This window comes from Leuresthes tenuis, unplaced genomic scaffold, assembly GCF_036924035.1.
Source record: "Leuresthes tenuis unplaced genomic scaffold, fLeuTen1.0.hap1 SCAF_10, whole genome shotgun sequence".
Classification (NCBI taxonomy): Eukaryota; Metazoa; Chordata; class Actinopteri; order Atheriniformes; family Atherinopsidae; genus Leuresthes; species Leuresthes tenuis.
Window position 1 is genome coordinate 2,738,541 of NW_027325364.1, and position 13,288 is coordinate 2,751,828.

At 40.3% G+C, this 13,288-nt stretch overlaps 1 protein-coding gene across 3 annotated transcripts in view; it reads left to right on the top strand.

The window, feature by feature from the left end:
* pear1 (platelet endothelial aggregation receptor 1) overlaps positions 1–13,288 on the top strand; it is a 38,934-nt gene that overhangs the window by 11,300 nt on the left and 14,346 nt on the right. For all 3 annotated transcript variants that reach the window (XM_072393539.1, XM_072393538.1, XM_072393540.1), the window contains exons 5-8: positions 6,471–6,717; positions 8,259–8,361; positions 9,975–10,111; positions 10,353–10,565. In XM_072393539.1, the coding sequence (XP_072249640.1) occupies positions 6,471–6,717; positions 8,259–8,361; positions 9,975–10,111; positions 10,353–10,565 (700 nt within the window). The remainder of the gene's footprint in view (positions 1–6,470; positions 6,718–8,258; positions 8,362–9,974; positions 10,112–10,352; positions 10,566–13,288) is intronic.

Sequence of the window (13,288 nt, forward strand, 5' to 3'; positions counted from 1 at the left end):
CCAGCTCTCACACATGCATCAGTTTACATGCACTCATTAATGCAGATTCTGGTTTAGATCCCTGCAGAGACACACATCCTTGTCACCATCACACCAGTGCTCATAGTTCAGCTTTATTTATGGAGGAAATCTGATTTAGACCAAGTTCTGCTTTGGTACAAGACAAGTTTGAGGGAAAATGTTCACAAAGTGGGAGTAAAACACACAAATATGCAAAGCTGCAAAGTACAGGAAAGCTGTCCTCCCCTGATCTAAGTTATTGAGACCTTTAAAGGTAATCAGTCCAGTTTTATGTTTGTTCACTTGAACCGTCCACACTGTAGAGTCTGTTTTGTATAACAATTAAATTCCTAAAATGTGTTTAATGCTCTGGATACTGAGTAGTGACATTTTGAGTGGAGGAACATTAAAGATTTTTGCTTTTGTGAAACACATTTTGGAGTTTTAAATTTCTAAATTATATGTTTTCAAAAACAGACAATAGGTCATTTTTATGCTTAAAGAATATATCATTTGGGTTCTCATATTTTGCTTTAAAGGGGAACTCCGGCATTTTTAAACCTTATTTCTGGCATGAAATACGTTCATCTGGTCACTGAGAACAGTTTGGTGAAAGTCGGCGTCCTTCGGAAGATATTTAGATAACTGGAGATCCATATAACGGAGTGAACGGGGCTTAGAGGATGCAGCCTCTAAATAAGGCATTATCTGTCTTTATTTCACCAATACTTTAAGAAGAATGAATGAATGAACGTGTGCTATAGCTCTGTTAGCTCATAGCTGCTGTTATGTGGCTACTTGCAGCTATAGGAGAGCTAACGGAGGGATTTCTACACAGGCACTCTACTGGGACCACTTCATCCACACGCCCCCCTGCAGCACAGTTTATTCACTCCGTGCTCTGTGACAGTCGGCTAACTTCACACAGAGTTTGCTGCTGATAGTTTTGTGCAACATGGCAGGATATTTATCAGATTTATTTACTCCAGTAAGAACGTCCATCTTACTCAAAGTCATCGTCCACGTCGTCAAAATCTGATAAATATCCTGCCATGTTGCACAAAACTATCAGCAGCAAACTCTGTGTGAAGTTAGCCGACTGTCACAGAGCACGGAGCGAATAAACTGTGCTGCAGGGGGGCGTGTGGATGAAGTGGTCCCAGTAGAGTGCCTGTGTAGAAATCCCTCCGTTAGCTCTCCTATAGCTGCAAGTAGCCACATAACAGCAGCTATGAGCTAACAGAGCTATAGCACACGTTCATTCATTCATTCTTCTTAAAGTATTGGTGAAATAAAGACAGATAATGCCTTATTTAGAGGCTGCATCCTCTAAGCCCCGTTCACTCCGTTATATGGATCTCCAGTTATCTAAATATCTTCTGAAGGACGCCGACTTTCACCAAACTGTTCTCAGTGACCAGATGAACGTATTTCATGCCAGAAATAAGGTTTAAAAATGCCGGAGTTCCCCTTTAAAGCAAAATATGAGAACCCAAATGATATATTCTTTAAGCATAAAAATGACCTATTGTCTGTTTTTGAAAACATATAATTTAGAAATTTAAAACTCCAAAATGTGTTTCACAAAAGCAAAAATCTTTAATGTTCCTCCACTCAAAATGTCACTACTCAGTATCCAGAGCATTAAACACATTTTAGGAATTTAATTGTTATACAAAACAGACTCTACAGTGTGGACAGTTCAAGTGAACAAACATAAAACTGGACTGATTACCTTTAAAGGTCTCAATAACTTAGATCAGGGGAGGACAGCTTTCCTGTACTTTGCAGCTTTGCATATTTGTGTGCTATAGCACACGTTCATTCATTCATTCTTCTTAAAGTATTGGTGAAATAAAGACAGATAATGCCTTATTTAGAGGCTGCATCCTCTAAGCCCCGTTCTCTCCGTTATATGGATATACGCGGATCTACTTTCACCAAACTGTTCTCGGTATTAAACGTATTTCATGCCAGAAATAAGGTCTAGGTTTAAAAATACCGGAGTTCCCCTTTAAGAATAATAAACCCATTAATTAATTATTGGACAAAACAACCAATGCATCTACATGCAAATAAGCCTCAGGTTGAGTCAAAAGTTTAATATTAGATTCTGAATCTTAACGCAGCAGCTGACAGTTATTTGCACATCATGGCATCCTTACCGAAGAAAATGCAACCCGTTGAGTTCTGCGTTGTGGTGGCTGATTCTGCCATGCATGCATGTTAGTGCACGTGTTTCTAGTCTTTCAAGAAAATGCTTAATGGAAACGGTTATCACAATTCAGGAAGGAAAGTCATGACTTTCTTTAGACAGCTTCCACTGGACATCCCTACAGTTGTGATGCATGAATAATGATGCTAAGCGTTGTTTTTCAAACCCTGGACACGTATTTGTTGACATATAAACAGAACTATGTGTACTTTTAACTCCTAACTCACTGAGTGAGAACAAAGTCTCTTTTATAGGATTCATCATCCTCCGTTTAAGGCAGCAAATTAACAGTCTGCAACAGGCTGTTGTAGCAAGATGAATGATGTCATTCTGCAGCAAAATGTTGGAGTGTGGGTGAATGTTGACCCAAAGCCTCATCATGTAAGCAGCATCAATTCAATTAAATTCAATTCAATTCAATTCAATTCAATTCAATTCAATTCAATTCAATTTTATTTATAAAGCGCCAGATTACAACAATTGTCATCTCAAGGCACTTAAGTAATATAGTCCAATTCAAGCCAATTGGAATTCAATTCATTGTAATTATAATCCAATTAATTCATATGGAGCCAATTCAAAAATAATATCCTAGCTAAGGAAACCAACAGATTGGACCGAAACTTGTCTTCAGTCCAATCTCCCGTCCTGAGCCTGAGGGACTGTGGAAAGGAACGACTCCCTTTAACAGGAAGAAACCTCTGGCAGAACCAGAACCAGGAAGAAACCTCTGGCAGAACCAGACTCAGGAAGAAACCTCTGGCAGAACCAGGAAGAAACCTCTGGCAGAACCAGAACCAGGAAGAAACCTCTGGCAGAACCAGACTCAGGAAGAAACCTCTGGCAGAACCAGAACCAGGAAGAAACCTCTGGCAGAACCAGAACCAGGAAGAAACCTCTGGCAGAACCAGACTCAGGAAGAAACCTCTGGCAGAACCAGAACCAGTAAGAAACCTCTGGCAGAACCAGACTCAGGAAGAAACCTCTGGCAGAACCAGAACCAGTAAGAAACCTCTGGCAGAACCAGAACCAGGAAGGGTGTCCATCCGCCTCGACCAGCTGGGGTTTGAGAAGACAGAAAAGAGGGAAAAGAGGGGGGGAAAACACCATAACACCATTCAAAGGATACCTGCTGGAACAGGGAAACATACGTTAATAACCACAATAATGTCACATGGACATAAAATCATTTGAGAAATTAAATTAGCATCACTGATGGAAGGGAAGTTAGGGAGACAATTAGAGAGGGAGCAAAAGAGTTTGTCTCCCCTGGAGAATTCACATTCTTCACAGAGAGAAGGGTATGGTCAGAATTCAACTTTAGGTTTATCTTGGTTCAGGTTTGTTTTGGACTCTGGTCAAATACAGCAGCCTTCAGTTTAGATTTGACTCGAGCAATCAAAGTTGCAGAAATACGGTTTCTGCCAGTAAGAATATTGTTGTGCATCTTTAATGAATGATCTGGCAAGATAAGAATATTAGTCTGACTCTCTCACAAATTCTCTCTGACCAGCAAGGAAGAGATGAGCAGAGAGGAGTCGAGGTGATGTGCTCTAAACAAAATGAGGCCATCGTTTAAAAAGGACAGTTTAATGACATCTCTTTTGTTACATCTTACTGAGATGTATTTGTCACAGTTTAGTCATCCACCCATCAGTAATTTTCCATTGATCCTGCCTCTGCCACTCAGCCTGTCAGCCACACCTCCTCAGTTCACTCACCTGTGCACACAGCTGCCTCTCATCACATGCAATCAGCCCAGCTTATAGTCACCAGCTCCACACTCTGTCCTTTGCCCTGCATGTCTTTCCGGTGTTCTCCTGCCAGCTTTAGCCTGTCCCTGATTCCCTGCTTCTTCTGCCTCCTGGTAATTCGACCTTCTGTCCCTGACCAAGAACTTTGCCTCTCCTCTCCTCTCCTCGCCTCTCCTCTCCTCTCCTCTCCTCTCCTCTCCTTTCCTTTCCTTTCCTTTCCTTTCCTTTCCTTTCCTTTCCTTTCCTTTCCTTTCCTTTCTTTTCCTTTATTTTCCTCTCCTCTCTTTTCCTTTCCTCTTCTCTCCTCCTTTCCTTTCCTTTATTTTCCTCTCCTCTCCTTTCCTCTTTTCCTTTCCTTTATTTTCCTCTCCTCTCCTCTCCTCTCCTCTCCTCTCCTCTCTTCTCCTCTCTTTTCCTTTCCTCTTCTCTCCTCCTTTCCTTTCCTTTATTTTCCTCTCCTCTCCTCTCCTCTCCTCTCCTTTCCTCTTCTCCTTTCCTTTCCTTTATTTTCCTCTCCTCTCCTCTCCTCTCCTCTCCTCTCTTCTCCTCTCTTTTCCTTTCCTCTTCTCTCCTCCTTTCCTTTCCTTTATTTTCCTCTCCTCTCCTCTCCTCTCCTCTCCTCTCCTTTCCTCTTCTCCTTTCCTTTCCTTTATTTTCCTCTCCTCTCCTCTCCTCTCCTCTCCTCTCCTCTCCTCTCCTCTCCTCTCCTCTCCTCTCCTCTCCTTTCCTCTTCTCCTTTCCTTTCCTTTATTTTCCTCTCCTCTCCTCTCCTCTCCTCTCCTCTCTTCTCCTCTCTTTTCCTTTCCTCTTCTCTCCTCCTTTCCTTTCCTTTATTTTCCTCTCCTCTCCTCTCCTCTCCTCTCCTCTCTTCTCCTCTCTTTTCCTTTCCTTTCCTCTTTTCCTCTCCTCTCTTTTCCTCTCTTTTTCTTTCCTTTCCTCTTCTCTCCTCTCTTTTCCTTTCCTCTCCTCTCTTTTCCTTTCCTCTCTCTTTTCCTTTCCTCTTCTCTCCTCCTTTCCTCTTCTCTTCTCCTCTCTTTTTCTTTCCTTTCCTCTTCTCTCCTCCTTTCCTCTCTCCTCCTTTCCTTTCCTTTCCTCTCCTCTCCTCTCCTCTCCTGATTCCTAACCCCTAACCGTTTGTCTGTCTGCCAGAGTCTCAGTAAAGCCTTGAACTTTTTTACCACTGTCTTCTGACTCCTTCCTACTGCAGTTGGGTCCATACACCCCCCGTTACAGTATATCCACATATAAGAAGATCTTAAAGAGAAATGTCAGTACGGTTGCCGTACATGTCTGCTTTGGTGAATGTTACCCACTCGCTCACTGAGTGCTTGTCTGAGCCGTTAGTTCTTCCAGTCCTGCAGCCCCTTCAGTAAATCTCCCCGCTGCTCTGGAGAATGTCTGTGTAAACATAACCGCTGCTCCAGCTGAGATTCTCATCACTCAGTGTGACACGATCCACCAGAACACTTCTCCAGTGCCCACACAGAGAACCAGTGAAGTTATGACTCTTAAACAAAGGAGGCAAAGGTCCTGCTCCAATTTCGTGCAGCAAACACCCAAGTTTGCTCCGAGCCAAATTTGGCTCTCCTCTATGCTCAGAGTATTTATCAATGGAGCTCCTTTTGATTTTCAGAGCTGCAGCTGAGCATGTGGGGTGTAAATGAACACAAACTAGGTGTAGCTCAGACTTTTGTGCACTGTCTGCTGCCCACATGACAAAGGATGATTCACAGCAGGTCACCATGAAATTGTGGAAATCAATTTTTTTAGCTTGGGGGAGGATAACTGACGCCCATCCATCAGTTACGTCACTGTCACTGGATATCATGTTCTGTCCATGAAGACTTATTTCCAAGACAGTCGAGGTAAATTATGAGAAATTTGAAGTACGCACCCATGACCAATCTGTGTTCTCTCAGTGGACCGAGATCTCTTCATCATTTAATGAAATCCAAACCTTGTGTGAATCTCTATTGCACGCTAACCCCACCAGGTTCAACGAGCTTCTGTGATATAAACTATGAAGAAGTGGTCCCTCCTGTGAGCTCCATGCAAATCTCCCAGCGAGGTCACAGTAAAGTGTTGGTAACATGATACTGCCGAGCCAAAGGGGCAGATTTGGGTGTGTAAGATGGAGCATGGCAGCAGAATATCTCCTCTGCCATGACATCATACATTCATAGGATGTGTGCAGGGAATCAGAGCAGAGTAAGGAAATTAAACTGCACACAAATGACCAACCTGCAGCGTAATCCAAGTTGCAAAAATCAAGTGTAATCTTATTTAACTTCAGTGTTTTTATTTCACTTCCAGCTTTGCTGAGCAGGTTTAGTTAAACATTTAGAGGAGCAGACACATTACTGGAATAAAACTGCCTGGAAAAAGTTCCTGGAAAAGTAGGATTTACCTACATTTTTCCCCAATGTAGGTCATATGTGTTTAATCATTTGTTTTTAGCCATCCTTAAAGACAGAAACGTAGTTTTTCCTTTTACCTTCCAGCCTGTGATGACAAACGCTGGGGTCCAGACTGCCACCAGCAGTGCAAGTGTGAGAATGGAGGCCTGTGTGACCCTGTGACGGGGGTCTGTCAGTGTCCTCCAGGCTTCATCGGACGCTTCTGTGAGGACTCCTGTCCAGCAGGATCTTTTGGGAAGGACTGCCTGCAGAGGTGCAAGTGTGGGACTGGAGGCGCCTGCGACAAAGCAACGGGAGAATGTGTGTGTCACAATGGCTTCACCGGGACTTTGTAAGTAAATAAGATGAAACAGATACGACTTTTACTGAAAGATTCAGGACTGAGCAACACATCGAGGATATATGTAGCATTTAAAATGATTTAAAGCAACATAGACACCTGAATTAGGAGCTATATCGGCGTGCTAAAAGGCCAAAACGAATGCAGTCGTGCTGCTGTTTCTTATGTATAATGTTTGTAATGCTTAGCATCAGTTTAGCATAGTAACAGGATTACATGTGCAAACTAGCACCAAACACAGCAGAGCAAGCAAACTTTAACCCGGTGATGGTGCTGTAAGAAAACTCAAAGAATCATCAAAGTGTTTAACCTCTGGACAGCTTAAAGAAAGCATCCAGTAGTAATACTATACAACGTGCCGTTAGCATGCTGCTGTGGTCGATGTTCAGGTACCCAGCTGAAGATGCCTGGTGTTTCAGGGAATTAAATGAGGTTCAGAAACCTAATTGTTTGCCTGTTTGTGGGGAAGGTTTTTCAGATCTTTCTCTGGTCTAGTGATGAGGTCAGAGTTTCAGCATTTCAAAACTCTCCAGAGTGTCTTTTATCTGCAGTTGTTGAGCTGTTTCAGACTGAATTTGTGCTGTTTTTTCAGGTGCAGCCTGAAAGAAAGCAGCTCAGGGTTTGAGGGTTTAAGTGGTGGATTCACAGACCAGCATTGCCATTTTTAGACTTACCATCGCAGCTAAAAATTGACACAAACTGCTTCCCTTTTTGGACATTTTTAGAGCACTTTGGGTTGTTAATTATTTCTTTCGAGAGACACTTGATCCCCACTTTATGACACGCCACTTCATTATCTGAACTTTCTCAGGAGGTATGTTGGACACAGACCTTTTACGGCCAGCTGTTATTTGTTTCCACAACTCGGTTAGAAGATGGAAAAGAGACCCTTACGATCTCCACTGTACTCCATGACTCATCTGTTACACCCTGTTTTTAGATGCCCCTGAGGATGAGTAAGCAACGAAAACTCTTCCCCACTTCGCATTAGTGCCAATGTGAAAGCTCAGCACTCCACTCTGAGCTAAAGTGATGATGGGATTAAATCCCCAGGAGGAAAAGTGTACATCTGTAGCCTCCGTGTTACCTCCAAGGTCTGATCGAAACTGTAATATCTCCAAAATGAATGCACTATAGGCAGCTTAAGCAAAGTATCTCAATGCTGATTGGTCGGAGGTCTGTTCCAGATGAGCCGATGATCCCCAGACTGCTGTTGTAAACATCTTGTTTTCATCAAGGAACAGCTGTTTCCATCCACGGCCTTTTAGATGATATAATATTAGTCTGAGTTGTCAGTTGTTGTCTTAAGGGTAGTTTTTAGAGTACACACACTGTGTGAAAGCGGTGACATCAGTACCTCAGCATCTGTGCATGATTTATTGAGCTCTTGAAAGCACTTTTTGTGCACTTTCACTGCAAACAGAAAATTTACTGAAGTCTTCAGGAATGTCCCAGGACACATGGAGTATTTGTGACTAAAAGTGGTCCAATTACATGAGGTAACCATTAAGCCATGTCCTCTCTGTCTCCAGATGTGAGAAGCAATGCAAAGGGAAATGCAAGGCGAGATGCCCCTGCCAGAATGGTGGCATCTGTAGGGGTAAAGGAATCTGCACCTGCCCACCTGGATGGACGGTGGGTTTTCAAGTTTAAGCTTTTCTGTTGTCCATAAAGGCTGAAAGATTTGAAATTACAGGCCGTATTACAGCTGGGGACTAATTCGAGGCAAACTAGGGTAAACGTTTTGACTTTTTATATTTAGCCTCCAAGGATCCAAACTGTATTGTGGTCTTTTGTTGTGGTCTTGATCAATAGTTCTCCAGCTTTCACAGTTTTTCTTTGGACATTTTCTGCTTTTTCACTCATTTTGAGTCCAGTCCTTGGACCTGATGTGTTTTTTCTTTGTTTTTCTTTGAGACATTTTCAAAGCAGTTTTTCATTTTGAACTCAATCTCTGTCCAAATGTAGCTGCCTTAAATTTAAGAATGTATTTAGATTAATGTATATATGTATATATTGGCTGCTTTTTCACTCACTTTCAGCCCAGTTCTTGTACCTGATGTGTTTTTTCTTTGTTCAGCCACTTAACTCTGACCTTTGAACCATTCAGGCAGAAAAAAGGCTCCTAACTCAAGGGATGAACCAGTGTTGTGTCGACACAGAACAGACAACTTAGCAAAGAAGCCATTTTAAACTGGATCTTTAGGCACTTTGTCACAAAGACACATCATTTGTTCCCATTTCTTTAGCTGCATCTATGAAAAACAGCAAAGAAAACACAGTTTGACAGACAGAAAATAGGATTTCTGCAGCAACAAGGTGATTCCCAAAGAGCTATTAGCTGAAAACTTGGCATATCTCAGCATGGTGTGCAGTGTGTCCTTAAAACATTTGAGGAAACTGGACAAGTGGAGGACAAAAGAAGAAGTGTCAGGCCTAAAAAACTATCTACAGCAGATGAACAGGATCTGAAAGTGATGTCCTTAAGAAAGAGGAAAAAATCCAGCTGTGACCTGACAGGACCTGAGAGATGCATCTGGACCTTCAGCTGATCCATCTACTGTTGGCCCAAGCCTCATCAGAAATGGTCTCCATGGAAGGGTGGCTGTCAAGAAGCCGTTCTTAAGGAAGGGAAACAGGGAGAAAAGGCTGAGCTGTGCCAAATGACACAATAAGTGGACTGAAAATCAGTGGCAACAGGTCTTATGGAGGGATGAATCCTCCCCAGAGCCCAGACCTCAACATTATTGAAGCAGTGTGGGATCATCTGACAGAGAACGGAACAAAAGGCAGCCCACATCCAAAGAAGAGCTTTGGGATGTCCTTCAAGAAGCCTGGAGAACTATTCCTGAAGACTCCTTAAAGAAATGACAGAAAGCTTGTCTCAGAGGGTTCAGGCTGTGTTGGAGAATAAAGGAGCTCAGACCAGATATTCAATATTCACAAGCTCTGTTTTCCTTAAAAATACTGTATTTCCATTTGCAATTTTTTAATAAATCCCTGCATTCTTTGTCCTTCAAGAAGCCTGGAGAACTATTCCTGAAGACAGCCTTATATACTGTATTTACATCTACTTTGACTCGTGTTTTTCTTTATTCTTTTCCTCATACTGTATCATCTCTGGAAACTAAGAAGAAAACTCAAACACAGAGTCCTGGTTATGAAAGAGCTAATTATTTTCTGAGTAACAATTTTGATTGCCTTATTCCAGATTAAAGTCAATATGTTTTCTCCATGTTGCTCTGCAGGGTGCAGTCTGCACAGAACGATGTCCAGAGGGACGGTTCGGGTCAAACTGTGCTGAGGACTGTGTTTGCCACAACAGTGGGAAATGTGACCCTGAAACTGGACAGTGCAAGTGTGAGAAAGGCTTCACTGGAAATAGGTGTGAATGTAAAATTCAATCCTTGAATTTGTGAAAAAATAATGCGTGTTTCATACTGTACACCAGGTTCTCTGGTGCTATCCCTGGTGTTTGGGTGTCAGTGGCAGCTTCCTCACTGAAAGCACAAAACTGTATCCTTAAAACAGCAGTTTTATGATTTTTAAACACCAGAGAATGCAAAAGAAATGTTTCTGGTGCAGACTTTCTGTCCACCGTCTCAGTGTCTTCTTCTTCCTCTCAGGTGCAATGAGGAGTGTGCTGCAGGAACCTACGGCCAGGACTGTAAGGGCGTGTGTGATTGTGCTAATGGAGCGCGATGCTACAACATTCACGGAGGCTGTCTGTGCGAACCGGGCTTCAGCGGACCGCAGTGCAGGAACAGGATGTGTGCGCTGGGGAATTACGGCATGCACTGCGAGCACAGGTGTCTCTGTCAGGACAAACACACCCTCAGGTGAGAAGGGCTGTGGCGATACGCTAATATCACGATACAATACGACACACGGCACGATTCGATACGATACGATTTAATATGGGACTGGATAGAGTAGTGGTATGATTCCCACCTTCCATGTGAGAGATCTGGGTTCAAATCCCCTGCATGAAAGGTACTACCTCCAGTAGGGGACCTTAGGCAAGACCCCCTCTATCTACCTATCTGTAAATCATTTGGGATAAAAGCATAAACATAATACACATAATTTTCTGAAAGATTTTAAAGGGACAGTGTGATTTAACATGAATCGTCTCTGATTGGATGGTGGTCTGACCTTTGAACCGGAAGGACAACACCGCCAGACAATCAGAAACAAACAAACATGTCTTCAGACTCATGTTTATGTTGTGAATATTACATCATCAACCTGCTTGTTTTACTTGCTAAATACCATAAACACACATCCAAATTCTCTCATCACAAACCATCATTTTTCATTTTTGAGAAGGAGCTCAAACAATAAATTACAACAATCCTACATTTTATAAACAGAAAAGCCATCAAAACCACTGATCTATGCACTTTATGTAACATTTTTATGAACTAATTTATCACTATTTTGTATAATGTGACACCCCCTCTGGCATTGTTTTGTATTGTATTGTTTTGTACGTCTGACTTTTCAATAAATTTTCAATAAAAAAAAAAAATACTCGCGGTTGAAAAATCGATACTTTATCGGGAAACAAAATATCAATAAAATCGCGATATCAATAAAATCGCTTAACTCTACAGGTGAGTGGAGAGGAAGCTGTAAAAACTGGGCAAATTCAGCAGGATGATGATGTTTTAAGTGTTGGATTAAGTTTTTCATACTTTTCTTTAGAAGTATCTGAATATTCAATATTCAAATATATAAATAATAAATATTCAAATTCAGCAGGATGATGATGTTTTAAGTGTTTCTTTAGAAGTATCTGAATAGCAGAATGTAAACTAACTAAATACTAAGGAAAGGGGCATTTTTTTCCAATATTGTCTCCTTTAACATAGGAAACATTAGTCCATCCTTAAAGTTTTGTGTTTTCACTAATTGTAACGTCTGACTTTTCAATAAATTTTGCTTAAAAAAAAAAAAAAGCGATACTCGTGACTGAAAAATCGATACTTTATCAGGAAACAAAATATCGATAAATATCGCGATATCAATAAAATCGCTTAACTCTACAGGTGAGTGGAGAGGAAGCTGTAAAAACTGGGCAAATTCAGCAGGATGATGATGTTTTAAGTGTTGGATTAAGTTTTTCATACTTTTCTTTAGAAGTATCTGAATATTCAATATTCAAATATATAAATAATAAATATTCAAATTCAGCAGGATGATGATGTTTTAAGTGTTTCTTTAGAAGTATCTGAATAGCAGAATGTAAACTAACTAAATACTAAGGAAAGGGGCATTTTTTTCCAATATTGTCTCCTTTAACATAGGAAACATTAGTCCATCCTTAAAGTTTTGTGTTTTCACTAATTGTAACGTCTGACTTTTCAATAAATTTTGCTTTAAAAAAAAAAACGATACTCGCGGTTGAAAAATCGATACTTTATCGGGAAACAAAATATCGATAAATATCGCGATATCAATAAAATCGCTTAACTCTACAGGTGAGTGGAGAGGAAGCTGTAAAAACTGGGCAAATTCAGCAGGATGATGATGTTTTAAGTGTTGGATTAAGTTTTTCGTACTTTTCTTTAGAAGTATCTGAATATTCAATATTCAAATATATAAATAATAAATATTCAAATTCAGCAGGATGATGATGTTTTAAGTGTTTCTTTAGAAGTATCTGAATAGCAGAATGTAAACTAACTAAATACTAAGGAAAGGGGCATTTTTTTTCCAATATTGTCTCCTTTAACATATGAAACATTAGTCCATCCTTAAAGTTTTGTGTTTTCACTAATTGTAACGTCTGACTTTTCAATAAATTTTGCTTAAAAAAAAAAACGATACTCGCGGCTGAAAAATCGATACTTTATCGGGAAACAAAATATCGATAAATATCGCGATATCAATAAAATCGCTTAACTCTACAGGTGAGTGGAGAGGAAGCTGTAAAAACTGGGCAAATTCAGCAGGATGATGATGTTTTAAGTGTTGGATTAAGTTTTTCATACCTTTCTTTAGAAGTATCTGAATATTCAATATTCAAGTATATAAATAATAAATATTCAAATTCAGCAGGATGATGATGTTTTAAGTGTTGGATTAAGTTTTTCATACTTTTCTTTAGAAGTATCTGAATATTCAATATTCAAATATATAAATAATAAATATTCAAATTCAGCAGGATGATGATGTTTTAAGTGTTTCTTTAGAAGTATCTGAATATTCAATATTCAAATATATAAATAATAGATATTCAAATTCATCAGGATGATGATGTTTTAAGTGTTTCTTTAGAAGTATCTGAATAGCAGAATGTAAACTAACTAAATACTAAGGAAAGGGGCATTTTTTTCCAATATTGTCTCCTTTAACATAGGAAACATTAGTCCATCCTTAAAGTTTTGTGTTTTCACTAATTGTAACGTCTGACTTTTCAATAAATTTTGCTTAAAAAAAAAAAACGATACTCGCGACTGAAAAATCGATACTTTATCATGAAACAAAATATCGATAAATATCGCGATATCAATAAAATCGCTTAACTCTACAGGTGAGTGGAGAGGAAGCTGTAAAA